This window comes from Drosophila takahashii, chromosome 2L, assembly GCF_030179915.1.
Source record: "Drosophila takahashii strain IR98-3 E-12201 chromosome 2L, DtakHiC1v2, whole genome shotgun sequence".
Lineage (NCBI taxonomy): Eukaryota > Metazoa > Arthropoda > Insecta > Diptera > Drosophilidae > Drosophila > Drosophila takahashii.
In genome coordinates this window covers 25,420,322-25,448,294 of record NC_091678.1, presented here as the reverse complement: position 1 = coordinate 25,448,294, position 27,973 = coordinate 25,420,322, and the positions used below count along the sequence as shown (strand labels likewise).

Here is a 27,973-nt window from a genome sequence, read left to right as displayed (position 1 = left end):
TCGACCCCAAACTAATCTAATTCTAAAATAATATAAAATAATGGCCCTCTTATACTGTGTCACCTCTTTTATAATATAAGCAAGTCAAGTGCAAAATCTAGTAATATTAAATAAGTAATGAAGCTATCTGCAAACTAATCACAAAAAGGCATTTCAGAGCCTAGTCACGCTAACGAATTTAATGGTATAAGTACTTTTGATTTCAAAAGCCGTTATATAGTCGTCTAAGAAGCGTTCTACTAATATCTTGTCTAACTGTTTCTCTTCACCCAAAACAAAAAAACATAGGTGAACTCTTGATAATCGTTGTATTAAAAGTATACTAGGTCCAGAATAAAAGTGTGGTATTCAATTACGACCGAATAGTAATAAATTTTAACTGTGTAGTATTAATGTTATACTAAATATTTTAAAATTCATATTTTGTGGTTTAATTTCTATAACGAAAGTTTAACTATAGCATTCTCTAAAGTATTTATTTAATATACATCTTAATAAAATATACTTTAAACTCAATAGTTTAGAATTAATGTACGAATAGTTTTGTTTCTATGATAATTTTTTTTCGGTGTACTAAAACCAATATAAAAACCAATAAAGTGAGGACATTCAAAGAAAAGATCATGGAGTCTTTAAAGGCCTTTAAAAATCGAAAAGGGCCAAAAGCTGTTATAAATTTTATAATTTTATATTTCAACAATTGTTGCATACATGGGTTTCGCTATCTTACTAGAGCAATGCTGATTTTCTTTGAGAAGTAAGTTATACCCAGTTTGGTCAATCACAGTGTATGAGCCCCTTGCAATTATTTTTTAGATTCCTTTGGTTCACCTTACTGGTTGTATCAATATATTTCTGTATCGTTGTCTGCCTATCATCTATAGATCGGTATTACACGAAAAGCACACATATCGGACTGGAGGTAAGTACTTTAAAGAGCTCTAAAATAAATTCTAATTTTATACCAATTCCACTAGCGAAACTATATCTTTTGGAATACCAGTTTACCGAGTGTAACAGTATGCCCAATGGATCGTCTGAACATTACCTTTTTCTCTGATTATTGTCGGTAATAAGTAACTATAATCCAATATTCTTGGTCTGCTATTGCTTACAATTTTCGAATCGATTTAAGGAAAAATGGTGTTAAAGGACCACAAAAAGATGTTCTCTGGGACTTTTTGGAGAACCTGGCCAATTCCACTTATATCAATTTTCAAAACATTCCCGAGAGCGAACAGGTCGATCAAGTTATTAAGGACATAGGCCTGAAGCCGGAAAAGTACATGGAGCTAATTTTCAATCTCACCTATGATAAAACCTACGAGCCAAATATTATGGAGCGCATCCGCTGTGTGGATGGTTCGACTTACATTCATGTGCGCCAGGTTCTCACTGAGTGGGGACTATGCTATTTGGGAAACTCCATGCTAACCGAACAGTACAGTTCCCAGTACTTTATCTACGGAGAGTATCCCGAGCCGAACAGATATGAGCAGGAACTTTCCCTAATTCAATGCCAGGTCGGTTCGTTCTTTCAAAGGGACACGCAATTCACATTGAGAGGCTTTTCAAGCCCTGCAATAATTGTGAGTTAGTTAAATGACTAATATTGCAAGGACTAGGGTAATTCAAATATTATACATTCCAAAGGCCTTTGCACATTCTGCATTTGAAGTAAGTAAGGTTGACTCCAATTCCAATTACGCTGTAGAAGGTGTGATGTACGATCTGAGCACTGAAGAGATTGTTGCTGAGGATAACCTAGAAGAGCAAGTATTTTAAACCTATTTAAAACCGAAATCTAGAGTATTTAAATATTCCGCAGTGAAACGACAGTCAGCATGAGAAAATGCCGGTTCTACCATGAATCCAATCTAACTCACTTCCCGTTCTATACCAGAAATATTTGTCAACAAGAGTGCCGAATCAATTTGGCATATAGAATATGTAAATGCATTCCGCACTTCTACCCGAATCGCAGTAAGTAAAAGATATCATATCATAAAATCATTAAAAACCTGACACTTTGTTTTAGTCGCAAATCCCAAAAAAGTTTGCGATTATAAAACTTTAAGATCGTGCTTTCCTCGCCACTCGAGTAAGTATAGAAAAATCTTAAAAAAGAACAAGGACTACGTTTTAAAAATACACATTTTATAAATACACCTTTTATAGAATTTTTTCTTAAGCTTTACGAAGAAAATGGCAAGCACGAGAAGCCCGCTAGTTGTTATTGCGAACAGAACTGCCTAGATGCTGTAGTTACAATAAAATCCATAGACGTAAGTCTCAACGTTGCTTTTACCTAAGATATTTGAAAAGTTTAAAGTTTTTTTCTACTTGTCCAGCCAATGGCAAATGCAAAACATTTACTTCAAGGTATTGGAAGTCAGGTAACGGTCAAAACTTGGCCGCAGACTCGGCTAAAGCGACAAGTTATATTTTCAATGACCGATCTTTTGGGTAACTGAATTTACTTACTGTTCTTAAAATATATTTGTTAACAATGTTTACCTCTGTTCTAGTTTCAATCGGCGGAACAGCAGGACTTTTTCTTGGATTCAGTGTATTGGGCCTTGTTGAAGTTTTATATTTCTTCACAATAAGATTAGTCTGGCAAATATTGGGATACACCATTTAAAATAACCCACGCACTAACCTATATTTAAATGTGCTTACTCAAAACTATTTGCTTATTAACTAACGATTTAAAACAATCTTGATAAATTACAGCTCCGCGACAGGGCTATTAAATGACGAAGAAATTAGATGGACTTTACTAATCAATCGTTTATGAGAAATAAAATGATTTCATTATTCTTAAACCAAAAAAAACCCTTCTTTTAATCTCTGGTTTATTAATAATTATGTGGTTTCATATAAGTGAACATTGTTTTTGGTTTATTTTAAGATTATGTATAATTTTACTAGTTATGATGTTTTAGTCTTCATCTAGTTTATTTTAGTACGTGTTATTTAATTGTGTTAAACATTTCACTTGACCGATAATTTAATTTTGCGCTTCCCTGCAAGCTTTCTTTTGAGCTTTAGTGTCAGAAATACTAGTTGTTTAAGGTAAAAAATTACATATTCAGAGGAAACTAATGTATTTCCGTAGCTATTCTGCACGGCGTCTAAAGAGTCGGTTTATAAATTAAGTAAGATCCTTACGAACTACAAACTTTAAATGCCACCGGTACAAGAGACACAGCAGTTCTCGCGATAATAATCGTAGCTACATAGCTTGGCTTGCAGAGCCCATTCACAATTGGCGAATTTATTAGTGCATTTCGGAACAGCTTCAGTTTTTTGCTCCTCTGTAAAATACAAAATAAAGTCAGCGCTTGAAATGCCACCGAAAATGAAAACCCACCTTCGCACTTTTCCGCATTGCAGCTACGATATATGGGTTCTCTGGTCGTGTATCGACATTGCGTTGATTCCCGTAGGGCGTTCATCTTTATATCGTACTCCAAACATTTGACACTACGCCGCTGAGTACCACCGCCACATGATTTTGTGCACTGTGAAAAATTACAAGTAGAAAGATAAAGGTACCATGAGCTACATGTCTATAGGAAAATAAAGATTCAAATCTTAATTTTAAATTTACACGATGGAATTACGTAAAAAACAAGTAATGACAAAATTATAAAAAAACTATTCGTTTTATCCAAAATAAGATTTAAAATGATGAAAGAAAATTCAATAAACAATTTATAAATATAAATGTAAGTATATAAACAGTCTTAGAGAATTCAGAAATTATCCCTAACATCTAACGGTTTTTTGTTGGTATTGAAAATCTCTTCAAAATAGTACCACAAAACCTACTGTGACTCGTAATTTAAATTTCAGTATAAATTTTCGGTGTAAATATTCCTCAACACCCCGGATCTATTTAATTACCTCCGACCAATCCGAGTAATGCCAACGGGCAGCGCAGTATTCCACCTCCTCGTGAGAGCATTTTTCGACAGATTGAGGCTTTAGCTCCGGCGTGCACTCCTTGGGCTCTGTGATCAGCTGGTTTTGGATGCACAGCACTTCCCGGCTGCGGGTCAGGTCGAAGCAATCGCCATTGCACGAGGACCAAGGACCCGTGAACCAGTCGCCCACCTCGCAGCTGGGCTTCTCACACGGACGACGACTTTCTGGTGTGGTGCTGGGATCACATCGCTGCTCGCCGGCCTTGGAGCGATCACAAAATACTGTGCGATACTCAACGCCCGAGCCGCAAGTGGCCGAGCAATACTGATTCCATTCGGACATCAACCAGATGGCATTTACCTCGGACCCATCCGCTTTGCTCCTTTTGACTTGGGTGTTGTTCGAGGACTCCGAGTTGCCTTGGAGGCGATATCGGGACAAGTTGCGGCGACGGGTTTTGGGACATTCGCACTGCTTCTGGGTGGGTGGCTGATCCTCCATGCAGGCGGCCTTATCGACATGGATGACCAGTCCGGAAGCCAGTTCCTGGACGCAGCTGACCTCCCTCCGCCGGAAGGCTCCGCTGGCCAGGCAACGACATTCGCCCCAATCGTCAAATCTCCAATACGCCGGACAGGGTTGCGTGTTGCAGTGCAGTAGGTTCTCATTCAGCACCGGTTTCACTGAATGCACGCAACGGCGTTGCGAGTAGTACCGCAATGGGTTCTTGCGAATGCAACGAATAATGGGTGTCTGAGTGCCGCCTCCGCAGGATTTCGTGCAGCCACTGAACCCAATTACTTTCCAATTAAAGATACGCTTTCGTCCCGCCCTCGAGCTACTGGACGAACTGGTGTCCTCTATTCCGGATCTCAACAGACCATCGCTACTCTCCAGCGACATCTCGTTTTCCTCAGACTCGGATATTATCGGCAGCATGTACTCGTACTTTATGCCAGTATTATTCGCCGTCTTAGTGAACACCTAAAGTAACAAATTTGTAAATTAGAATTTGTACATTTAATCGTAGGAGTCCAATACCATAAGTTGCAATGAGTCCCTGATGGGCCCAATACTTGTAATCCACTCTGTTACCCCACTACTATCCTGGGTTCCATCGATTCGGTGATAGTCGAAGACGGCACCAACCGCTTCATAGGAACCACTTTCCGACACAGAATTTTCGCCATTGAAAATGGATACCTCTTTAGATGTTCGCAGGACTGGAGACCAGAAAAAAGAGCTTAGAATATGAAAAGTATTATGCAACACCACGAAAAGAGTTACCCAGCAAGTTTATGCTATTTTTAAGTTCCGTTATCGAAATATTTGAGGCACCCACTGGTAGTGTAGTAACGTGTATATAAGCTTGTTCCGGAAGGGGATCTCGGGTAAAGATCCCGGTGACAGGCCGACACAGTAATCCTCCGCAACTGACGGACCCACTGTGAGCATACAATCCATCGATGTCACCACTGGCATGTACCGCCTAAAAATTTATAATAATTATTATAAACTTTAAAGCCCGCGTTATAAGTTATATTTCCAGCCTTAGTCTTAGTCCAAATCACCATGTCTACTCACCAGCAATAGCAATGCTATCAAAACTGTCATTTCTTGTTATTTTAACTAATCACTTTTTTTAAACACGTAGTGGATAATACTGTTTTTATAATCACCTAATAAAATATACTCAAATTATTAATTTGTTCATCTTATATAAAGCCCATTGATAAGTTATATTTTCTCTATTTCGAACCATTCACCGAGAACTACGCTCAGCTTCTACACAAGAATATTAAAAATACTTCTTATATATAGTAAGTTCAGGGTAATACGAGTGGAATTCGTGGGCTTTGCAAAAACATTATTTATTGGCCACTTATTAAGAGTACAAGATAAACAAAAAATAAATGAGTACAAAATACATTCAGTCAGTCTTATTAAGGGGCATATGTTCTATAAGCAATTGCTTTTTGGATGGACTTTCTGTACGCACAACTGCGGCAATGTGTTTACTAAAATAATTCATTGAAATTAAGCTCATTGGACCCATTCCAGTTTTTGCTTTCACGAAATTATTTCTACTTTGATTTGCTGACCTATTCCGGTTCTCAAGAATCAATTTAAAACTGAAAATTACAAAAGGTTTTGAGTATTGGAGGAACGACACAAAAGACCAAACAATGTGAAGCAAGGTTAAACTGTGTATCAAGTTTAATAGCAAGCTACGTTTAATTTTTAAAAGGTAAAATTATTGATTTGTGTTTTATTCATGTTACACTTTTATATGGATGTTTATTTAACACTAAATTTTTTAGGTGTAAGATTGTTAACCACAAATCCTTGCGTCGGGAATATACATTAAAAAAAATATTTTTAATTATGTCTACTTAAAAACACCGGTTTACACCTTAAATAATAGAAAAAATAAACCACATTAAATTTTTCAAATATTACAAATTCTTTACGGATCACTATAAATTTGATGTGCTTTATGATTCAATGTACAACCAATACTAAGTATTCAATGCGATTCTTGTACTTATAAAAGCTTTAGTATCGAAGAATGAGCGCACAATTAGTGCTTTTAATGTTCGATCATTGCTTGGTTGCTGGTGATGGAACTACAAATATGCTTTATTTTTTAAATTATAGGTTTAAATAAAAACTTGCGTTTGATATTTTTGATGCCTGCCTTCAAGGATATCAACGCGCTGTAATTATAATAATGTATTGTCATTTTACTTGCCTTACAAGCACCATCAACACAAACTGCGCGGTTCCAAAGTTGGGATCGATAGTATTCGGCTGGATGTCGACAAGGCGTACCGTCAATTACGGATTCGTTAAGTGTGGCAAACGATTTCATCCCAAATGGCATGCAGTTTAGCTCACATTCAGCATCATCTAAAAATTAAATTTTCTATCTATTGTATTTGGAAAAAATGTCTAAAGAATTATGTTTATACTCGATACTCGAATATGTCTAAAATCGACTAATACATTTAATGCCCTTTTTTATTAATTAAAGCTTTATCATAGATTGCGGCAAATGCATACCCTTCACATATGGTTCCCACCTATATCGATGACCATGAAACTCTTTATCGTTGTAAGTAGTACATTGAGAAGCTCGAAAATCCGGGGATTGCTCGTCGCATGGAATATCATTGCACAGCTGATAGCGTTTGAAATAACCAACACATGCATTACTCGTAAGCTGATTATTCGTCAATAGATTTCTGAAATTTAAGAAAAATATTTAGCTTAATGTAGGTACATTATTTATTTGAATGTAAGCCCTTCAAAGGACTTCAATGACAAAGTTCCAGAAATTTGTCGGTATAACTAAGTAGCAATCTAAATCAGAAAATGTTGTACATAAGATATGTAGACTATTACTCACCGGTTAATGCATTTTCGAATCTGATATTTTACGCCTCCACCGCAACTTCGCGAGCATGAGCTCCAGTTACTCCATTTATCCCATCGTGGATATGGGTAGACTTTCTTTTTCATCTTTTTTGTAGTTATTTCTTTTGGTGGGTTTGGAGAAGAGAAAACCTCGTCAATACTCGGGGTTTGTCCTGTTGTTCCAACTTCACGATTATCGACCGGATCTCGAGTAATCGAACTTGCTAACGTAGTTGTTTCCAAATCAATTTTAGATGTCGATGTACTTTGATTGGCATTTTTTAGAATGATCGTTGGTTTTAATACTTTTTCATCGGTTTTCGTAGATATTTTACTAGTGGTTTCATTTTCTAAATATTCTTCTTTGTTATTTGGTTTTTGCTTAAGGGATAAATCTTTTCTCGTATGCCACAAGTTAGCAAGCTCAAAATATGAGTTGTTCGAATGAATTTTTTTCGTTTTAGGTTTTCGATGTTCCCTTAGCCAATCTTGATGTTTCTAATCAAAAACAACCATAAATTAAATTATATAAATAAACGAAAAACACACACAACGATAATCTGGACAAATATAGTGATTTAATTTCGTAAAACTAGCACTAAAGAAGTTTATTGTACTTATGAAGGCATTTAACGAGAATTAACGACTTAAAAGGCTAATCTAGCTATTAAAAATAAATGCGTCATATATTGTCGTTTTTGAACTTCTAGCTTATCGATACCGATGAAGCGGGAAAAATGTTCTAAGAGCACGCTAGAACTCTTTTGACCCAAGCCTTTTACACCAAATTTTCCCGACAGCCATAAGTTATATTTATTTAATAGTACTTTAATAATAAATACATTTTCTTTTAATACCCTTGCAGAGGGTATTTTAATTTCAGTCAGAAGTTTGCAACGCTCAGTCTTGTAACCTTGGAATTCCTGGAACCGCTCGGATCGAGCGAGCATTAAATTAACTGCCTTTCTTCTTATTTATGGATTAGGTTTAAAATAAACTATTTATAAAATAACTTATTCTACTTATTCTAGTCTAACATACAGACGAGGAAACGTCCATAGTCTTCTAAGGACTATGGAAAACCTACCTTTATTCGTTCTTTAGTGGTTAAATCCGCTTTTACGAAACTGGTGTCGGGTATAGATGCGAGAATTGTAAGAATACTGAAAAGGAGAGAAATTTCGATTTATTTAAAGGAATTCATCAATGTTAGGAAGTATAATTTAAATTGTGATAAATGTTTGACATGCTACAAATTAAATAAATTATTTGTGAGGAAAGGAAACAGATTAGTTCATCAAATCAGTCATATCTCTTTTTCACTTCCGATTGGTCACTGATGAATCAAATCCAATTCGAAGGCAAAAAAAAATTCATTGGCAGCATTGGTGCTTTCAAAAAAAGTTCTTTGAAGCATCAAGATGTGTTTGATAGCTATGTACACTTTTCATAATATTTTCTGTGAAAACGAGCCACTGTTCGGCGGCGAGGGTAAACAAATCTTGATTAAATGCAGCTGAGGAAGATGTTCTCCCCGCCCTCTTTTTGACTATCAAAATTGTATCTTGTGAAAAAAATCCAATAAGTTCGACTTTGGAAACGATTAAGCCATAACAAGTTTCCTGATATTTTGTCCTTACCTGAATATTACAAACAGCCGTGCCATTTTGAAGCCTGAAAGACGAAATTAAATAAAATATATTATTAATGGTTTGGTATTTTTATAACCTAAATGATTATATTATCACAAACTACAACCGCTACAGCCTACGAATTTTGACATTCCCGGATCCCAAAGCTTTAATTTAGCTGGATACTTTTTAGATAAATTCGCTATCGTTTTAAGCGATCTTCAATGTGTGCCTGTACGCATATTGAGGCTTTGTATTAGCAACTCGCACAGAGGAACTCAAGTTCCATTATTTCCATTGATTACGAATAAACCGACCGTGACTATTCGACTGGAATGGATGTACTTTCGGCAGCATACACTACAAACATCCGTGAACAAAAATGGGAAGGGCGTATTTCATTAGAAGCCTCCACACCCACTCAACATTTTGGAGCTATGTATGAGCACACATCTATTGCGTATACTACAAATACGCACATAAAATATATTATATAATTATATAAATCAGTCCGTTTTAAGCTGGGGCTTGAGAATACCGTACAATCTGGAACCGATTCAAATTAGTTCAGAAAATATTAAAAGAAGGCTCATATAAACGGAATGATATTTTACAAAATTGAAAACTCATCATATATAATTCGCAAGCTACTCTGAAACTTAGTAAATTTATTGTCAGGAGTTCAAGAACAGATAGTTTATCCCCATAAGGAGCAATCCCAATGAGGTTGAAAGTACTTTGGCCGCGACTGACACACATTCGGAAAGAGGCGATATACCCTGGAAGTGTACGAGTACCGGGTATACAAATTCTTAATGTCACAATGTACTTTTCATACTTATCTGTGTCAATAGGCCCATATTGGGCCTATCATGCAGTGAAACTGCATTTGCCCATGTATGAATAGCCACAAAGGCAGTGTTGCAATGGCATTAGCACTTCACCATGCCACTGAACTCAGAAACTCAGAAACACTCAATTCAAATTCAAAGAGTGCTGATATTATGAAGAACTTGCATTAAAGTGAAGTGTTTAGAAAATCTTCAATCGGCCGCCCATAGAAACCAAATTACGTCTGCCCAAAATATTTTGATACATATGTCATATTCCCGCATTCTTGTATTTCGTCATTCACACTCGCATAACATTGTGTGAAACTTCCGCAATTAGCAAAAGCAAAACGGGAAATTATTTTGAAACATATGTATGCGTCCAGATGGGTTTGTTTAAATAGCTCGCCGAAGAAGATAACCGAAAAACATTATGTGCTAGTGTCTGTCACCAATCGAATTGGATACATTTGATTTCGCTTTCAGATTTGGACAACTAGTTTTCTGGCCGACTGTGTTATTATCCGTTCAATCCTAAAACATAATGACTGTAATTACGTTCCAACATTTAAGGCATGCAAAATAATGTAGTGTTATGGGAATCGAAACTTCCATCGACAGAGGGCTTTCTTTCATTATGCATTCAGTACTTGAGTGATCACTGTCATCGAGAAGATAACGGTTCAATATGAGTGAGGTAAATTGGTTTGTCCCAAAACGCATTTCAAGAAAGCCCGAATCAATTACGCACATTTCCGAAAAAGCAATTAAGCCCGTATTGAATTTGTCTGCGGACCTTTGAAGAGGCCAAAAGTTAACAAACCAAACAATTGTAGATACTTTACTTTATTCACTGAAAAGGCCTGGGGAAAAACAAAAGGATACGGATTACTTTCAATACTATCATACATCAAAATACCTTTTTAATTGCGGTTTCGCTATGATCACTAGAAAATTTAAATCCTTTTTTGGAAGCTAGTGTTTTTATTCACACGTTGTAGAGTTTACAATTTAAGCATTAATATCATGTTGATCGTTTAAGGATCTGGGCTTAAATTTACTTCGCACAATCACAGAACAAGAAAGGTCACAGAAACACAAAGGTTATTTAATTCTGAAGGATCTCCTTCATTTTCTCAATTAACTATTTGCAAAAAATATAACACCCCGTATCACTGCACTCTTAATTCTGGATTAATTGAAGCCGCCGTCTTCATCGCGTGGTACTCAAATCCGAACTAAAATCCGAACTGAATTTTCGGGAAAGCGGCTTTGGAATCAGAAGTGTTGGAGGCAGAGCGCGCCGCGAGCATCAGCGCAGCTCTGGCGATCGAGTGCTAACAACAGCACCCGGAGCTCCCCGATTTCCACGGAGGAGTGGGGCCCAGGCCCCACCACTCACATGGGCATAGAGTCGATTGCCAGCGCCACCCAAAAGTCTGGAGCCAAACGTGCGTACATACAGATATGTGCAGATCCACAGTTCAGGGCGACATAGTGGCACAAAAGAAGACACCCATTAACTAACAATTAACTATTTATGCTATTTTTATGGTAAAAAGTAAATTTTAAAAAATATAATTAAAACGATTTTGAATAATAAAACTTTTCAATTAAAAGCAGGGAACGAAAAGAACAGTTATTTACAATTTTAATGACTAAAAAAATAATCTTTAATCTTTATCAATCTTTAAAACATATATTTAAAAAAAAATATTTTTTTTTAATTTATTTAAGGTGGAAAATAGGACTTTTTGTACAACGTATTTGTGAAAGAAGTTTTTCAGTGCGAATTTTATCAATAAAACTTATAACTGTTACTGTCCCTGATTAAAAGTAAGAACCTATTCAATACTCTTCAAAATTTAAAAACCATAATTCGTTTGATTGCTAGAATTGTAAAAAACTTTAATTTTTCCCATATCTAATGAAAAATTATGATTTCCCTAAATAGTTTATTTGTTTACCCAAAATAAGAATCTTTTTTAAAAAATTTAAATTAAAAAAAAAAATTATGCTTTTCTGTAGTTATGAAAACATGGAAGATTCACCTTGGATACAAGATGCTATTACACTGACCTCAGTTGTACGTGTGACCACGGGTGAGTTACAATAATGTGGGTGATGTCTCTGCATATGTATGCATTTAACTTTATGTAGCTTTCAGCAGAATATCAATGCGAGAACAAATGTACATTCGAACCTTACGCAAACGCTTAATGCGAAAGTAATCCAAAGAAATTTATGAAGCCGAATTTGGTTGTAATTTAGCATAGCTCGATTCGGAACTAAGCCACCCACATTGGATTAAAAAGTGCACGGTCCTGGGAGTGGAACAAAGGAAAGTAACTGAATTTAGACATTAACAAATTAAATAAATAATTACTATTGGGGTAGGGTGAGGGTAATCCACTTTACTTTATTTAAAATGTTTATAATAATATATATTTTTTTAAACTTGTATATGTAGTATATTTTATTGAAGACCAAATAAAAGAGCAAGTTTCAATTCATTCATTAAGCAAAAAATAAATTCGCAAAATAGAATAAGTAGTTGAGCGCTCTTTTAAGAATTGAAGTATAAGTAATTCGGAGTGAATTTTTCTAAGACAAACCCCATCTTGGCAAACTTATTTAAACTGCGCTTGTGCATCATTAATTTTGTATTTTCAAGATTGGGAGTCTATTAATTAGGTCGTTCGTTGCTATGCTGATATGGAGTAATAAATCTTCATTTTGGTTTTCTATATAATTAAACACTGGATCACTTTTATACACTTAGGTCAACTCTTTTCGCCGATATGAGATAGAGAACTGAAAATCTCGGACAATAGTTTTTGATGTGCCACATAAAGTTTCTATAGAAGCGGTGCACTATTATCAAGCCTTTATTTTACGCCAAGCCTTTTAAACTCCATCGACCACACAAATGCAATTAACCCTAAGCTGCGTTGCGTAATAAATCTTAATTAATCTTAATTTCTTCTATGTGGAATTAAGTTAACGGAATTCAATTAATAGCACAGTGCAAGGGAAAGTACTCGTATTTCAAGCTTGGGAGTGATTTTTTAATGAATGAAGAAATTAATTTTATCTACTGAGGAGTATTAATTTATTAACTTAGTATTTTATATTTTTCCTATTGAGTACAGGTAGAATTATCACCGTTCTTGTGCAGAAATGGGCCGAGAAATAATAATAACGCTTTTGCAATCTTGAAATAGTTTTTAAAATACCTCTCTTAAAGTGCGGCATAACTAAATACATTGACTTCCTACTATTTTGTCTTCGCAAGTACGGTACTTGTGAAGTACCCCAGCTATTTCACAATTTGTAGGCGGACATAAAAATTGACATAATGTCAGGGGCGGATTCATAGTAAAATATTGGGGGAACTTTTTGAACTGTGAAGTAACTGTTTGAGTAATAAAATTCATTTAATGACTTTGTGTTGATAATACGTTAATTGTTTTATGTTTTAGGGGAAAAACTTATTCTATTAACCCTAAGAATGCGCGAACGCACATATATAGAAAAACCATAATTCAAGAACACATTTTTTTGCTTCAGCTTAATATGGAAATAAGATTTAAAGCGATTTAATTCTGAAATAAAAGTGATTCCTGACATAATATGGAATGAAGCCAAATCGTTTTTCAACGATAATCTTTTGGTTTTATTAATAACATTACAAACTATTTTGAGAAATTAAATGATATATGAAAGTTAGTCATTAACTTGAAGTCTTTTCAACATTGGCTCACGTAGATTGTAGTGCTTGGCCATTTTCTGTAATATAGGTCGTGAGATGGAAATCATTTAAACATCCTATGGTACATACCTCACAAAAGGCAACATCGATCGAGCAAATAGCTTGAGCGGACTGGTTTCCCTCCGCACTTTTTGAACTCACAACGTGGACCAAAGGCAAACCATCATCGCCATTTTCAATGGAAATATAGTTCTCTTTGACAAGAAACGAAAGTTGCAAGGCATTCTGAACGGTGTCCATAAAGTTATTTGGATTGCAAATCAATTTGAAATACGGAATCGGCTGATGACCTCCCTCTCGATATATTTGCCTGATTTGTTTTAGCATATGGCTAACGGAGGCTGCTCCTTCGTCCTTGCGGTCCAATTTATCACTTTTCTGTGGACGCTTTTCCTCCACCTAAAATAACGATTTATATAAGTGAGTAATAAATAGATATTTGTTTTTTATTGTCATTAAATGATATCTTTAAAGTTTGAAAATTAAGATATTTTTTTCAGTCTGTAAAAAAAACAGGTTTCCCAGGACACAATAAAGAAAAGCCAAATTACACTTTACCCAAAACAATATGTAGATTTAGAATACTTTTAAAAGCGTACACCTGTACAAGGGTCGATCCATGGAGATGCAGATATCATTTCAAAGCGAATTAGATTGGAAATGAACCGTACATGAATACTCCATAGTTCCATCCTAAACAACTTTGGAAGGTATAGAAACTGTTAAACAGTCATGTCCGCGTCGACTCGCCAGGAGTGATGATCAGGAATTTATAGTGTGTGTTATGGGGTCGACAACGATACATACTTGAGATTTCTGTTTGCGTTGAGCCCGCTGCTTGGGAACCACCTCCTTTGGAGCAACATCGATGAAGGGAAGCATACTATCGTTCGTGAAGAGCGGTCTCCCGAATTGAATGGCCAGAGCGCAGACCGCGTCCCAATCCTCTTCGTGTTCTTTGAAAACCAGTTCATTCTGTTGGATGTTCGAACATTATAATAAAGTTGGTATCAATAAACTGCAGTGCGTACTTACGATCGCCGTGATCACCATTCTGTCCGTAAAATTAGTGTTGTACTGTATAGCTTTGCCCACAACTTCGTGATTGCGTCGCAATAACTCCGTGTCGAGAACAAGCTCAGTCGAGTTTGTACGGCGGTCCTCGTGTCCCTTGTTAATATCGTTCGCTGTCCGAATGATTTCCTCGATTGCCGCAATGGATTGATCAAAAGTCTTGTTTTCAATTTGTTGCTCTGCATTGAAGTAAATAATTAATGTTACATTTATAGAGTTATGCTGTTACTTACCTATCTCAATATTCTTCTCGATCAGATTTTGCAAGCACAGGATTCGAACATCTTGAGCCGAGCCCTCTGCGGACATTTGCGATTGGCTTTGAGACGAATTCATGGCTTACAAAAATAATAATTACACAAATAAAAGTTAAGACAAATCAGTCAATTAGGAATGGACATGTTCCTTTGAAAATGATTTCTATGAATTTCTGTAAACAAATTTCTATCGATATTTAGCTGTGGCCAAGATAGTTCCGGCTTTCGCGCTTGAAACGATAAAAATGGAACGATTATATCGGAATTTTACATTCCTTCGATTAAAAAATGTTATATCAGCTGTTTTTCGTTTCGAAATGGAAATGTTTGGCTATATTTATTTTCTTTTGCAGAGAAATAATAATCAAACTTTAATCAGTTGCAGATCCACATTTATTATCACTATTTTGGTTTTTTTAGACAATGTGAACTGGGTTCTAACATCTAATCAATTACAATGATACTGCCACAATATACATTTAACTCAATAATCTAAAGACCATTCGTTTTCTGCAATAAAAGAGTCAACCACTTCCTTCATCGAAAAATTTGGTATTAGTTGATCCTGAGTGAGCTTCACACGTGTAACAGGATCAAAATGTCCAACTCGCTGTAAATGCTCTTCTATATCTTTTCGTTCATAGGTAATTCCAGAAGGAGTTATCACAGGGTCCGTTAATATTTCAAAACTAATTTTGCCACATAGAAAATCAGGAACGTCGCGTTTCTGTAAATTTTTAAATTTTAATTAATTGTAAACAATGTTCAAGACACGAGTATACTGTAGAATTAAAAAAAAATAATTGCAATTGATATGTTATGTTACTTACCCTTCGGCGTTCATCAACTTTAGAAAATATATTGTTTAGTTCTTTCACATGGTCGTCCTAAAAAAGGTGAAATCATTAACTATTTGTAGACTTACACCATTTGTTAAAAGTTTTAAATGAACTTACACACTCTTGTTCAATTTCCTGTTGCTTGTCCTTAAGCTGTTCCTCGTGTACACTTTCATTAAGTTTTAAATTAGCCAATCGGCTTTCCATGTCTCCCTTTATTAACCTGAAAATACATAAAATTAGTATCGATTTGCTTCTTAAAAAGCTTTCCTTCGAAACCAAAAAATTATCAATCAGTTTTTGTTACCTTTTCATTTACGAACTTACTAAAAACATTACATAAAAATTTGGGGCTCACGAATAAAGCTTTTTTTTAGAAACCATACAATTTTACTGCGTTTTGTCTCAAAGTTTTATTACTACCATACTTTCTTTATAACTTATATGTCAAGAAAACATTTGCAACATAATCCAGGACTACTCACCGATTCAAATAGCTTTGCAATTCAATTTCCTGCTGTATTCGCTTCTCCTCCAAGACATTCCAGCGTTTTTTGCGAGCTAGTCGCAACTGCAGGGTAATATCATCCCCGAAGTTCTGCTTTTGTTCCTTGGACAGATCGTAAGCTAGAATTTCCATACAGTTAGATCACGGGTGAATCGTATTATCAAGGATCTTACCCCTTTGGAGGTGCTTTATGGCCTCGTCGTAGCTGTCGATTTCCATGAGTCCTTGGCCCAGGAAGAAGTGTCCCTTCAGCAGGTTCCCATCGATGTCCAGGGCGCGCCGACAGTCCTGGCAGCACAGTTCCCATCGCTTGAGTTTCAGGTTGCAGAGGGCTCGGTTTGTGAAGTAGGTGGCGTTTGTGGGGTTTTTGATCTGCATATGTTATATGGAGCATAGAACATGGCAATGTAAACAGCATATGACACTTACGATGGCCTTTGAGTAGCAGTTTATTGCGTCGTCATATTTTCGGGCTGCAAACAGGCAATTGCCCTGCTCCTTCAACTGCAGATCTGATAAATTGGTCGTGGAATAGATGTGTTTGGTCGTCATCCTGACAAGTGTTTCGGCTGGTCCAGAACTTTATTTTCTTCGCAGCACCCACCGATGAAAAGTGAGTGTCCAACAACACAGAATCACTGACAAATTTGCTTTCTTTGCGGGGAACAGGCAACTGGTACAAGAAATCAACAGTAACCAAAGTTCTCAGTGGGAAACGGTGGCGACTACTTAGCGCCCATAACACCAATTAGTACTCGGATTATCTGCCTGTATTTAATTAAACATAAAACAATTTTCAGCTACGGTAATCGATGTGTATCCAGGGTTGTCAAAGCTCCCGAACTTAAATCAAAGCTGCAGAAACATCGATTGCATTATCGGTACTCGAACATTCACTATCGCTGACAAATTTTAAACTTGCCATCTTTACTGTTAAAAAATAAATATAATTATATTATATTATTCAAAAGGGAATACAAGAATATCATAAAGAATGATCTTATTTGTGCCCTCGCCACGACATTTTATTTATACAATTCAGATATAATATAATAATTCAGATAATATAAATTTTTACTTGTAGCGTTAGGATATAAACAAATAAAATTGAAATTGAAATAAATATTCAAGGAATAACTCGAATAAAAGATACATTGAAGAAACTAAGATTTTAGGTTAAATTAATCAATCATTCTAATGCTAAATGATGATTAACTTGCAATGCTTTCATATGACTTTGAATACGTAGAACAAAGTCAAGTAAGAGGAAACCAACTAATTGAAAAAGATAACTACAATAATCGTTACATAAGGCCTACAAGTATAAATCGAAATCTATGCGGTTGCTGGTGTAGAAATTTGTGTTTTCGCCACACTTTCGGACATAGACTCCATTTTTAAAGTAGTTCTCTTGGGACCACTTCAACATTTTCTCAGTGCTGAATGGGCCCTGGATTTCAGTCTCATTTTGCGACCATTTGAACTCCCAGGTCACCTCCGAGGTAGTCATAGTTGGTTTTTCAGTAGCATTCGAGGTCTTCGACCGCTCCAGCTCCTTCGTTTCGAAATCATCGGCGTACATGTCAATATCAGAGCCTGGCTTGGGTTTGCTAGTGCCTGGCAAATCAGCGATCTTGGACTTAATAGTTTCGTAGGTCTCTTCATATATGTCCATGTTTCCGGTCTTCGACAGGATCTCATTGGCCAGCTCGGTGAGCTGGGAGATTTCCTGCGTCTTTGTGTCGACAATTCCGGCTTTCTTCTGCTTAATTCTTTGTAGAGTGGTCAGGACGGGACGCTGACTTCCCAGCCGTTGCAGGGTCATCTTAACAGTCTCGCCCTCTTTCATGAACTCGAGCATCTTCATCAGATTCATGGACAAGTTGAAGGCCTTTCCCGCCGGTTCGATCTTATCATCATCCGAGGAGTTGGAGTTCTGGTCATCTTTGGCAGGGTCAAAGGCGTTCTTCTGCTTGCCAATCTGTGTTACGAATCGTTTATAAGGTTTTATTCGAAATTGTAACAATGGAATCCCTACCTTAACCCAGTCTATGTTGTCCAACCAATTATCTTTCGCTTCCGTCTCCTTGTTCCAATGGTAGTGGCCATCTTTGTCGAAGTGTCCTTCTTCCAATTCCTCCTTCATATTAAACGGAGTTACCTTCACATCGTCTTCAACTTTAGCCACTCCATCCTCGCCTCCTTCGATGTCGCTATCATTAAGATACTCCCTGCAAACAGACAGCACTCGAATCAAAACAAACAATGGTGACTTCAGGTTTTCAGCCTTACCTCTCGTAGTCGTCTGAATCCTCTTCGTCCGAGTCTAGCGTATGTTTTTTAAATGACTCTTCTTGTGCTTTTGCGGATGCCGGGTGTTTTCTTTTGCTAGCCATTATCTTAATTTGAATATGAAAACAAACCGAACTCAACAATGTAAATATTTTCACGCGTTTATTGATTCAATTAGAGGTGGTACGAATTTATGTATCGATAGATGCTCCGCAAAAACATTTTCTGTTTCAATTTCAAAATTCCTTTGGGTTTAAAAATATTTTTAATTGAAATATATATATATTTTTTTTAAATTAAGGTATTTCATCACAGTTATTGTAAAAATAAATACAATACCTGACTTAAAAGAAAATGTCTATAAATAGATTAAAAACTATTTATTTTATAGAGTAACTAAAATGTATTTAACTCCATTAACTTTGGTTCCATGTTTTTAAGTTCCAATAATAAAATCCTTAAAAATCAAAGAGCTCACATATCGAAAGTATTTTTGAAACCAGACTGTGAAATGCGCCTGCGCTAAGTTTTAACTGAAATTCTTTTCCTCCAATGTCATCCTGCTTGCGAGAGGTCCCTACCTAGAATCAAAGTTAATAGTTTTCCTTTATTTAATCCGTTGTGTTAAAAACAATTGCCTGTCAATGGGTCACAGTTGAAATCAAAAGAATTATGGTAACCACCGACCATTACCAATCCAGAATCAGCCAAACCGAAAGCTAACCACAGGAAAAGTCCCCACCCACCCAGTTCGAAAACACTTTGAATAATCCGTAAAGGAAACCTAAATCGCGTTAAAGCCACCCGCTCAACAATATTGCGTTCAAACATGCCCATCGGAAGCATTATCAAAAAGGCGTCTAGCTTTATACTAGGCGACGAAAGGTTGGACAAAAAAATCGATATTTCTTACGAAGACAACGAAATCCTCTTCTGCAAGAATAACGTTTGCATTCATCCGCCCACAATCGCGCGCGACGAATCGGATATATTACACAACCCGGGATATCTGACCTGCACGACCAAGACCTTTGTGGATCAGTACAACAGCGCCAAGAGGCCGACGCTTCTGCTCACCTGGATTCCGAACTCCTCGCTATGTAAATACACCAATCTGAGCCCCGAGGATTGCCGGGGTCAGTGCAATCCGAGGACCAGGTCTCCGGACTCCCGGAACGGCTACTGTCACGTGACCATACCCCAGACGATCCAGGAACGGGACATCCGGGAGGAGGATGACAACGCGGCGGAGATGCAGGAGCTGAAGAACGAGCTGCAGCCGCTGCTGGGCGGCCAGACCGCATCCATAGACGATCTGACGGCCTTGCTGAAGAACAACCCCATCACGTCGGTGAACATAACGATTTCGAATCCGCAAATCGAGAACAGCAATATTTCGCAGTCGTTCAACTGCATCACCATCCGGCCCGACGGAAATAACTGCTCGGAATGCGCCAGTGGACCGGGTCTTTCGGATGGCCCGGCATCCGATAACCCGAAGTGGACGACCCCGGAGCTCCTGGCCTTCAAGCACAACCTGGAGTTCCCGGACAGCGGCAATTCGACGCCGGCCGATCGCCAGAAGTCGGTGATGAAGTGCCGCCATTTCTCCGTCGATCTCAGCCAAATGCGATCGCTACGCCTGTTCTTTAACGACGATAACTGTACTTCCGGTCAGCTGGTTATCGCCTCGCGGGAATCGCAGTACAAGATACTCCATTTCCACTACGGAGGGCTGGACCATCTGGCCCAGGTTCTGCATCAGTGGCACTGCTTTCTGCACAACATCACATCGGAAACGGGCCAGGATAAGTTCGACTTGCCGTACAGGCACTTCATGGTCTGCCGGCCGGAGGTTAAGAAATCCGAGATGCATCCGGACGAGGGGGATGTCAAGAAGATAACCACGAACTTCTTCTACGGCACACTGCTCAATGAGAAGGGGCAGATCGAGGACGACCTGCTGCTGAGGAAATGCGTATTCTTCGGCGGCCTCGAGAAGAGCCTACGAAAGACAGTGTGGCCCTTTCTCCTGAAGTGCTACTCCTTCTCATCGACATTCGAGGATCGAGCTGTACTCATGGACATCAAGCGGCAGGAGTACGAGGAGATAACCCGAAAGCGTCTGTACTCCATGTCCCCGGAACAGCAAATTCACTTCTGGAAGACCGTGCAGAACGTGGTCGAGAAGGACGTGGTGCGCACGGATCGAACCAATCCCTTCTTCTGCGGCGACGATAACCCCAACACCGAGGTCATGAAGAACATTCTGCTCAACTTTGCTGTATACAACACTGGGATGTCCTATTCACAGGTGGGCTTTAGGCTTAGGTCTCATCGGAAATATTCTCTATAACCCTCAAAAACGACCCTCTCCAAATTAAGTACCCTCAAAACAAGAAAAGAAGCTAGCTTCGGCTGGCCCTTGCAGATCATTACTTTTTTTAACCTTCCTATGGGAGCTATATAATATAGACGTCCGAGTTTTGTTAAATTTTATTCGAAATTTTGAAATGTTAAAGAAGGAAATGTTAACAAGGAAATGTAATAAAAATCAACAAAATATACTTTTTTTCCAATTAATTTCCATTGTATTTTCTGACCGTTCCTATATCAGCTATATGATATAGTGATCCGATATTTTCTTAATTTTATTCGAAATTCATAAATATTTAAAAATAATATTCCCAAGAGTAGAAGGTAATATTTCAAAAAACACCGAAGCTAGAATTTGTTTAACGTTTTTTTTATCCTTTCTATTGGAGCTATAAGATAAGATAAGATAACGTCTCCTTAACTGCGTTGCAAACTTCTGACTGAAATCATAATACTCTCTGCAAGGGTATAAAAAGTATTTCTAACCCTTTTCCGGTATATTTAGTTGAAAATCCATTCTAGACTAGAACATTCAAATATTATTCTATAAAATCGCGATATATTTCAGGGTATGAGTGATCTCTTAGCACCTGTTCTGTGCGAAGTGCAAAACGAGTCGGAGACCTTCTGGTGCTTCGTGGGTCTGATGCAGCGGGCCTTCTTCGTGTGCACGCCTACCGACCGAGACGTGGACCACAACCTGAGCTACCTGCGGGAACTGATCCGGGTGATGCTGCCGCGGTTCTACGAGCACCTGGAGCAGCACAACGACTCCATGGAGCTGCTCTTCTGCCACCGGTGGCTGCTGCTCTGCTTCAAGCGCGAGTTCACCGAGGCGGTGGTCATCCGGATGTGGGAGGCCTGCTGGTCGAACTACCTGACGGACTACTTTCACCTGTTCCTCTGCCTGGCCATCATCGCCGTCTACGCGGACGATGTGGTGGCCCAGAATCTGCGGCCGGACGAGATGCTGCTCCACTTCAGTTCGCTGGCCATGTACATGGACGGGCAGTTGATTCTGCGGAAGGCTCGCGGCCTGCTCCACCAGTACCGCCAGCTGCCGAAGATCCCGTGCACCCTGAGCGGCCTGTGCAAGCGGTGCGGCCCCGGGATGTGGGACTCGGAGCATCGTCCCGCGCTCGAGTGCGTGGGCCACAGCGACGACGAGAAGTGCTCGCTCTCTATTGACTAGTTATCTAAATTTACACTGTTTAAACTCAGCAATATTTATTGTTGGCGACTGATAATTCGTCATGTACTATTAGCACATATTTTGCTTTTTTTTGAGTATTTTGCTGGTATGCTTGGCTCCCCAAATGACTTGGCCTCTTACTACGTTTAAACGCCCGCTTTATTTGCAATTGAAAGTGTTGACAGTTACAGGTTTCCCTTTCGTCTTATTTGCGAATATTCTAACCATTCATACTATTACTAATTACTTAAAGCTTATGGATAAACAGAGTATATTGTTTCTAACTTAATTTCGCAAAAATGGCAAATAAACGTAGTATGCGATTATTGTTTGCTTCTTTATAACCGCCTATACCGAAGATACACATACAAGCCAGCTTTAAAATGTAAAAATAAAACAAGCGAGTTATTATGAAACATTGGAATAAAGTTCAAAAACTGTATGGGTTTAACTCAGCTACTTTAAAGTGTAAACAATGATTTAATTGTGTTCTGATTGGTCCAACAGTTCTATTTGAATATTAGTTATGCTAACTTTATTTAATAAAATCGTAAACTTTGTGATTAAATTAAGAATTCTCCTTCTCTTAACGTTAGCGTTAGTATTGAGCATCGGATGTACAAAAGATTTACATTTGCGGTAGCTGATCGATTGGAGTGGTAAACTTAAAGTCTTCGGGGAAGAGCTTAGCTGCGTGAGGATACATAAGTTTGTAGGACTGCCGGATGGTGACATCGGCCACTCCGGCTATATCACCGATTTCCTTCTGACTTCTCTTATGCTCTGAAGCCTGGGAGGCCATGTAAATTGCGGCCGCGGCCACCGAAATGGGCGAACGGCCCGGGACAATGTCCATTTCGACGGCTTTCTTTGCAATGTGCGTGGCAGCGCGTTGAACCATATTTGGCAGGTCTGATTGAGATAAAAGAGAATATGTTTTAGTTTCTCAACTGCGAGGAATACCTCAGAAACACTTACCCAAGTTGGCGCAAAAGCGGCACATAAAGTCCGCTGTGGTAATTAAATCTACACTTGTTTCAAGGGCCTTCAAAGTCAGCTTAAAGCATCGGCCGATTTCTTTTTTGCTGATCTTGCTGACGGCACAGATTTCCTTGAATGTGCGAGGAACTCCCTCCTGACGGCAAGCAATGTACAGACAGGCAGATGCCTTGGCATCATTCGAGCGGCCCTTGAGGTTCTTTCCGTCATGGACCTAGAAGCAAACTTCATTAGATCTTGGCCATTATTTTAAAACATTTCGGACTTCACCTGTTTGAACAAGTTGTTGGCCCGATCGACGATGGTCTTGGGCAAGTTAATGCGATCGGCCATCGACGAAATTTCCTTAAATGCCGATATAAGGGAGCGGTCCGAGCTGCTCATGGTACGTCTGTTTTGGTACTTGGGGGCTCCGAAGGCGTCGAAGGAGGCGGACCCGGTGCCCGGGCCAATTATGGTGGACAAGTCGCCGCCGCTGAGCAGCGGATTCTCGGGGCCACCCACACGGCTGGGGTCCACGCCGCTCTTCTCGTTGCTGAAGGTTCGCCACTCGGAGCCCACATCAATTACGCGGTCGCCAACCACCAGGCCACACTCGGAGCAAATCATGTCGCCAGCCCTGTAGTCCTCGATCAGCGGAGATTCGGGGTGTGCGTAGCAGCACACCTTGTTGTTGTCCAGTCTGCAAGGGGACGGCATTAGAGAAAGGCCAGAAATTACATGGAGCCTGGTTTTTACCTCGATGTCGATGCCATTTGTACTCTGTAAGCTGTATATTTTTTTAATACTCACATCAACTAGTGATGTGACTGGGGTCGATAATCGGACATCGATAACTTAACATTTTCACTGTTCCCCTTTGACTATAGGAAATCGAAACAGCGGAACAGGCCGCTGTTGCAAAATAAAAGTAACTATATGATATATAAGAGTGGCAAAATAAATAATTAATATACTCCTTTAAATTTATTAGAAAGAGTTTACATATTTTTGTCCAATTTATTATGATAAAATTGTAATAGACATAAATATGTTTAAAATCGGGAAGAATGTAATAAATAACAATCTAGTTCGAACCATACAAAATTATATCTCCCACTTAAATTATATCGTTTCATTTTCACAGTTCCAAAGCAATACTATTTCACGGCCAGAACCCTCTAACACAAATAACCCCAACTATCCGTTTTCGCAATTTCAAACCTCGCATAAACGTACAAGCGCTGCCAAACATTTAGATAGTTGCCAGCCCTATTCCTTCGTCATTGTTATGGCAACAACAGGATGCCATGCTAAACAAATTTATTGACATGAGAAAATAGTATAGTTCCGTATTGATGTTCGTAGTTTGTACGAGTTCCGGTGCAAAAATTATCGGCCAACCTTAGCTGGCCCTATACAAATTCTCGAGAGACTATTCTATCTGTGGGCAGGGGCAAACCGGCTACAGCACTGCAGTCGCGAGATGTTCAAGAACACCTTCCAATCGGGATTCCTATCGATCCTGTACAGTATTGGCTCGAAGCCGCTGCAGCTGTGGGACAAGAAGGTGCGCAATGGGCATATCAAGCGGATCACCGACAACGACATACAGAGCCTCGTCCTCGAAATAGTCGGCACCAACGTCAGCACCACGTTTATAACGTGCCCGGCAGATCCGAAGAAGACGCTGGGCATCAAACTGCCCTTCCTGGTGATGATCATCAAGAACATGAAGAAGTACTTCACCTTCGAAGTTCAGGTAAGCTCGACCAGCACGCCAAAAGCCCGTAATTCCATAATTTCCTCCCCTAAACATAGGTTCTGGATGACAAAAACGTGCGGCGAAGGTTCAGGGCCAGCAACTACCAGTCGACAACTCGTGTCAAGCCGTTTATTTGCACCATGCCCATGCGATTGGACGAGGGATGGAACCAGATTCAGTTCAACTTGTCCGACTTCACCCGTCGCGCCTACGGCACGAACTATGTGGAGACACTCCGTGTACAGATCCATGCGAACTGCCGCATCAGACGCGTCTACTTCTCCGACCGCCTCTACTCGGAGGACGAGCTGCCGCCGGAGTTCAAGCTCTTCCTCCCCATTCAGAAGCCGGTGCAAAAGTCAAACGCCATTTGTAGCTAGATGCTGAGCGCTTCTGCAACCAATTAGAGCACCTAACCCTTCGGAGGCGACGCTTACAACGGCACAAACTGCACAAGACTGCCATCCAGCACACTCATTCAACACTTTATGGGAATCACGAATAAAAATTCATCATGTACATAAAGCGATCCTATGGGTCTCTTGTGAGTATCTCCGTTCCCGTCTCGGTGATCAAAATGGTGTGCTCAAACTGGGCGCTACGTGCGCCGTCCAAGCTAATCGCCGTCCAGCCATCTTCCAGCACTCCTATGTCAGATCCGCCCAGGGACAGAATGGGTTCGATGGTGAAGGTCATGCCGGGCAGCATCTTTCCGGGGAACTCATTGTCTGTGAAGTAACAGTATTAACAGTGGGAAATCAAAAATTCCAAAATTCCGGTTGCAGCCAGCTTACAATAGTGAAGTATCTCCGGGGGACCGTGGAAATAGCTTCCGATTCCGTGTCCTATGAAGGCAGCAATCGACTCGAGCCCTCTTTCGTCTCCGAATCTCTGTATGAACTTGCCAATCTCGTTGAACTCCACGCCAGGGCCACACAGCGAAATACACTGATCCAGACACGACTTTGTGGCCTCCACAAGGAAGCTCCCCCGCTCGTCCACCTCGCCCACGAGAAAGGTTTCCGAACAGTCGCCATGGTAGCCATTCAGGAAGACTGTGACATCGATATTTATGATATCGCCGTTGGCCAACTGGCGGTCATCTGGGATTCCGTGGCAGGCTATGTTGTTGATCGAAGTGCAGATGGACTTGGGGAATCCGGCGTATCTCAGGGGAGAGGGATATGCCTTGGCCTCAATTATTCTACCGTGTGCAAAGGCGTCAATGTCATCGGTGCTTCTGCCAACTGTTGCTAGCCTACCGCATTCGCGTAAAGCACGGGCCGCGAGTTTTCCGCTCAGACGCATTGCATCTATCTGACTTTGGCTCTTAATTTCTGGTGTTCCCAAGGTGTTGCCCGGGGGCATGTTTTCGAAGTAGTACGGTGGCTTGGCGATGTCCTCGGGAACACTCCGTTCCGGGGAAACCAGGCCGGTAGAAACGATCTGTTCATATTTGCCGGTATCTCTGTAAGTACAACCGATTTGAATCAATTTCTTGATATGAGCCCATGACCAAGACCTGCTCCATACCCCTTCGCCTTGCCGAACTGGAAAAAGCTCCTGGCAGTGGTTTTTTGGACTATTAACCGACCTAAAAGTCCTATTCTTTCCATTTTGTTTTGATTATGAATGAATTTAGTAGTATTCGTATAGTATGTGCAGTATTTAAATACCGAAGAAGGGGCTTATCGATATGTAAATAACGCCTTCTGCCTAGAAAAGGTGTATCGATAGGTTGGGCAAATAACGGCACCTGAAATTCCTCTCATATCAATTAAAAAATCATATTAAATAACTGGATAAATATTGTTTTTGTTTAATTTTAAACTCCAACATTTAAATTATTATACTTGGTTTTAAAATTACTACCTAATTTTGGTATTACTAGAACTCGCATTGGCTAATTATAGCCATAAATATTAATCTTTATAGTGTGGTTTTATTCGGGTCGTCAAAGAAATCATTTCCAACAAAATTTTCAAATTGTCACACACGTCTTTTTTGACAGTTTCCATATCCCCTGTATTTTGCTAGTAGAGCCCTGCAAAAGTTGACTTTTAAGTGAGAACTTATAAGTTAACTTGAAATTTAACTTGAAAAAACAAGTTCAAGTGAAGCAAACCAAGTCTATGAATTTAAAGTGATCTATCACTCTATGACTGGAAACAACAAGTCCTCTTTCAAGTTAACTTAGCAAATTGCTAGACGTTTTCATAAAATAAACCAACTCACAAATGCTTGCTAAAAATAAAACTTTATTTAAGACAACACTCAAAAACATACTACAATTTTTATTTTTACTTCGGGTTATATTTAAAACTCCCCTTTTTATAAACCGTCTCGAAAAAATTAGCTTAAAAACACGTAACTTTTTTTTTTAATTTTAATTCCAAGAGAACCATGGTTGACCGACAAGTTCTTTTTGCATGTAAATTCTGTAGAAATCGCGGTCTATCGAGGATAATAGAGTATTACCAAACATTCTAACGAACTAAAAGACAATTCCTTAAAAAACAAAAAAGGAAGCTAGCTTCGGCCAGCAGAAGCTTATATACCCTTGCAGATAAAATAAATACCTATTCACATTGGCCTATTCAAAATGTTGTTTTTAAGTTTCAATGAAAAGATCTCAGTAAAATTTTGTATGAAAAGGAGGAAAAAGCGGCTAAACTTGTAATTTTTAGCTATTTTCAAAAAATTATAAAACATACAAGGAAAGAGATTTTGAAAATTTTTTTTCCAGTTACTATTTATTTTTGCTTGGGAAACAACTTTGGATCAAAACATTTTCTTTTTTAGCCCCAGGAAAAAAGTTTAAAATTTGACTTTCACAAAATGTTCCAACTTTTCAAAGGGTGCTTAATGGGCTAAGAACATTTTTGTGTCATTTAAACAAATTAAAGTGCTCTTTCTGCCAAAAATGTATATTATAAGTTCAAGATAAGAAGATAAAACAAGAATGCAATCCTTTAAGTTTTTGCGATACCTTTCGATTGGTGTATCATCGGATCGCGTAGAATCGGACTCCACAGCAGATTTTCATTTTTTCCTATACACTCTTCTGGTACGCTTCGTCACTATGTAGACTGCAATCCGCAGTGATACT

General features: G+C 38.8%; 9 protein-coding genes across 12 annotated transcripts; 3 read left to right on the top strand and 6 right to left on the bottom strand.

The window, feature by feature from the left end:
• Positions 1-611: 611 nt before the first annotated feature.
• Positions 612-2,693, top strand: ppk10 (pickpocket 10). The gene is made up of 10 exons (XM_017139574.3): positions 612-757; positions 817-922; positions 978-1,069; positions 1,136-1,589; positions 1,654-1,772; positions 1,829-1,983; positions 2,039-2,101; positions 2,179-2,285; positions 2,352-2,466; positions 2,529-2,693. Exons 1-10 carry the CDS (start codon positions 624-626, stop codon positions 2,642-2,644), a joined length of 1,461 nt encoding a protein of 486 aa, XP_016995063.2. The 5' UTR covers positions 612-623; the 3' UTR covers positions 2,645-2,693.
• Positions 2,694-2,897: 204 nt separating this feature from the next.
• On the bottom strand, positions 2,898-11,146 carry loh (lonely heart). 4 transcript variants are annotated; one of them, XM_070213047.1, is made up of 13 exons: positions 10,978-11,146; positions 10,731-10,786; positions 10,657-10,674; positions 8,991-9,024; positions 8,438-8,513; positions 7,343-7,848; positions 6,997-7,178; positions 6,686-6,843; positions 5,221-5,422; positions 4,975-5,156; positions 3,913-4,917; positions 3,377-3,527; positions 2,899-3,320 (listed from the first exon to the last, which is right to left on the bottom strand). In XM_070213047.1, exons 4-13 carry the CDS (start codon positions 9,014-9,016, stop codon positions 3,187-3,189), a joined length of 2,622 nt encoding a protein of 873 aa, XP_070069148.1. In that variant the 5' UTR covers positions 9,017-9,024; positions 10,657-10,674; positions 10,731-10,786; positions 10,978-11,146; the 3' UTR covers positions 2,899-3,186. The 4 variants fall into 4 exon arrangements, with proteins under 4 accessions (XP_070069149.1, XP_070069148.1, XP_016995058.2 ...); XM_017139569.3 differs by lacking the exon at positions 10,657-10,674 and having other exon boundaries at positions 10,978-11,145; XM_070213046.1 differs by lacking the exon at positions 10,657-10,674 and having other exon boundaries at positions 10,993-11,145.
• Positions 11,147-13,431: 2,285 nt separating this feature from the next.
• On the bottom strand, positions 13,432-15,093 carry Nse4 (Non-SMC element 4). The gene is made up of 5 exons (XM_017139573.3): positions 14,891-15,093; positions 14,619-14,836; positions 14,391-14,558; positions 13,653-13,982; positions 13,432-13,600 (listed from the first exon to the last, which is right to left on the bottom strand). Exons 1-5 carry the CDS (start codon positions 14,991-14,993, stop codon positions 13,538-13,540), a joined length of 882 nt encoding a protein of 293 aa, XP_016995062.1. The 5' UTR covers positions 14,994-15,093; the 3' UTR covers positions 13,432-13,537.
• Positions 15,094-15,284: 191 nt separating this feature from the next.
• STUB1 (STIP1 homology and U-box containing protein 1) lies at positions 15,285-17,103 on the bottom strand. The gene is made up of 6 exons (XM_017139550.3): positions 16,691-17,103; positions 16,435-16,633; positions 16,239-16,380; positions 15,871-15,976; positions 15,745-15,801; positions 15,285-15,641 (listed from the first exon to the last, which is right to left on the bottom strand). The coding sequence occupies exons 1-6, from the start codon at positions 16,811-16,813 to the stop codon at positions 15,399-15,401; spliced, it is 870 nt and encodes a 289-aa protein (XP_016995039.1). The 5' UTR covers positions 16,814-17,103; the 3' UTR covers positions 15,285-15,398.
• Positions 17,104-17,342: 239 nt separating this feature from the next.
• On the bottom strand, positions 17,343-18,727 carry holn1 (CD2 antigen cytoplasmic tail-binding protein 2 homolog holn1). The gene is made up of 3 exons (XM_017139549.3): positions 18,554-18,727; positions 18,300-18,492; positions 17,343-18,242 (listed from the first exon to the last, which is right to left on the bottom strand). The coding sequence occupies exons 1-3, from the start codon at positions 18,655-18,657 to the stop codon at positions 17,577-17,579; spliced, it is 963 nt and encodes a 320-aa protein (XP_016995038.2). The 5' UTR covers positions 18,658-18,727; the 3' UTR covers positions 17,343-17,576.
• Positions 18,728-19,052: 325 nt separating this feature from the next.
• TBC1D16 (TBC1 domain family member 16) lies at positions 19,053-22,600 on the top strand. Its single transcript, XM_017139582.3, has 2 exons — positions 19,053-20,867; positions 21,498-22,600. The coding sequence occupies exons 1-2, from the start codon at positions 19,383-19,385 to the stop codon at positions 22,119-22,121; spliced, it is 2,109 nt and encodes a 702-aa protein (XP_016995071.1). The 5' UTR covers positions 19,053-19,382; the 3' UTR covers positions 22,122-22,600.
• TfIIB (transcription factor IIB) lies at positions 22,263-24,010 on the bottom strand. Its single transcript, XM_017139583.3, has 4 exons — positions 23,859-24,010; positions 23,391-23,802; positions 23,100-23,334; positions 22,263-23,033 (listed from the first exon to the last, which is right to left on the bottom strand). The coding sequence occupies exons 1-4, from the start codon at positions 23,873-23,875 to the stop codon at positions 22,750-22,752; spliced, it is 948 nt and encodes a 315-aa protein (XP_016995072.1). The 5' UTR covers positions 23,876-24,010; the 3' UTR covers positions 22,263-22,749.
• Positions 24,011-24,355: 345 nt separating this feature from the next.
• Bug22 (cilia- and flagella-associated protein 20) lies at positions 24,356-25,393 on the top strand. The gene is made up of 2 exons (XM_017139591.3): positions 24,356-24,861; positions 24,921-25,393. Exons 1-2 carry the CDS (start codon positions 24,586-24,588, stop codon positions 25,242-25,244), a joined length of 600 nt encoding a protein of 199 aa, XP_016995080.1. The 5' UTR covers positions 24,356-24,585; the 3' UTR covers positions 25,245-25,393.
• On the bottom strand, positions 25,017-26,533 carry LOC108055992 (uncharacterized). Its single transcript, XM_017139590.3, has 3 exons — positions 26,398-26,533; positions 25,659-26,332; positions 25,017-25,592 (listed from the first exon to the last, which is right to left on the bottom strand). The coding sequence occupies exons 1-3, from the start codon at positions 26,478-26,480 to the stop codon at positions 25,396-25,398; spliced, it is 954 nt and encodes a 317-aa protein (XP_016995079.2). The 5' UTR covers positions 26,481-26,533; the 3' UTR covers positions 25,017-25,395.
• Positions 26,534-27,973: the final 1,440 nt, after the last annotated feature.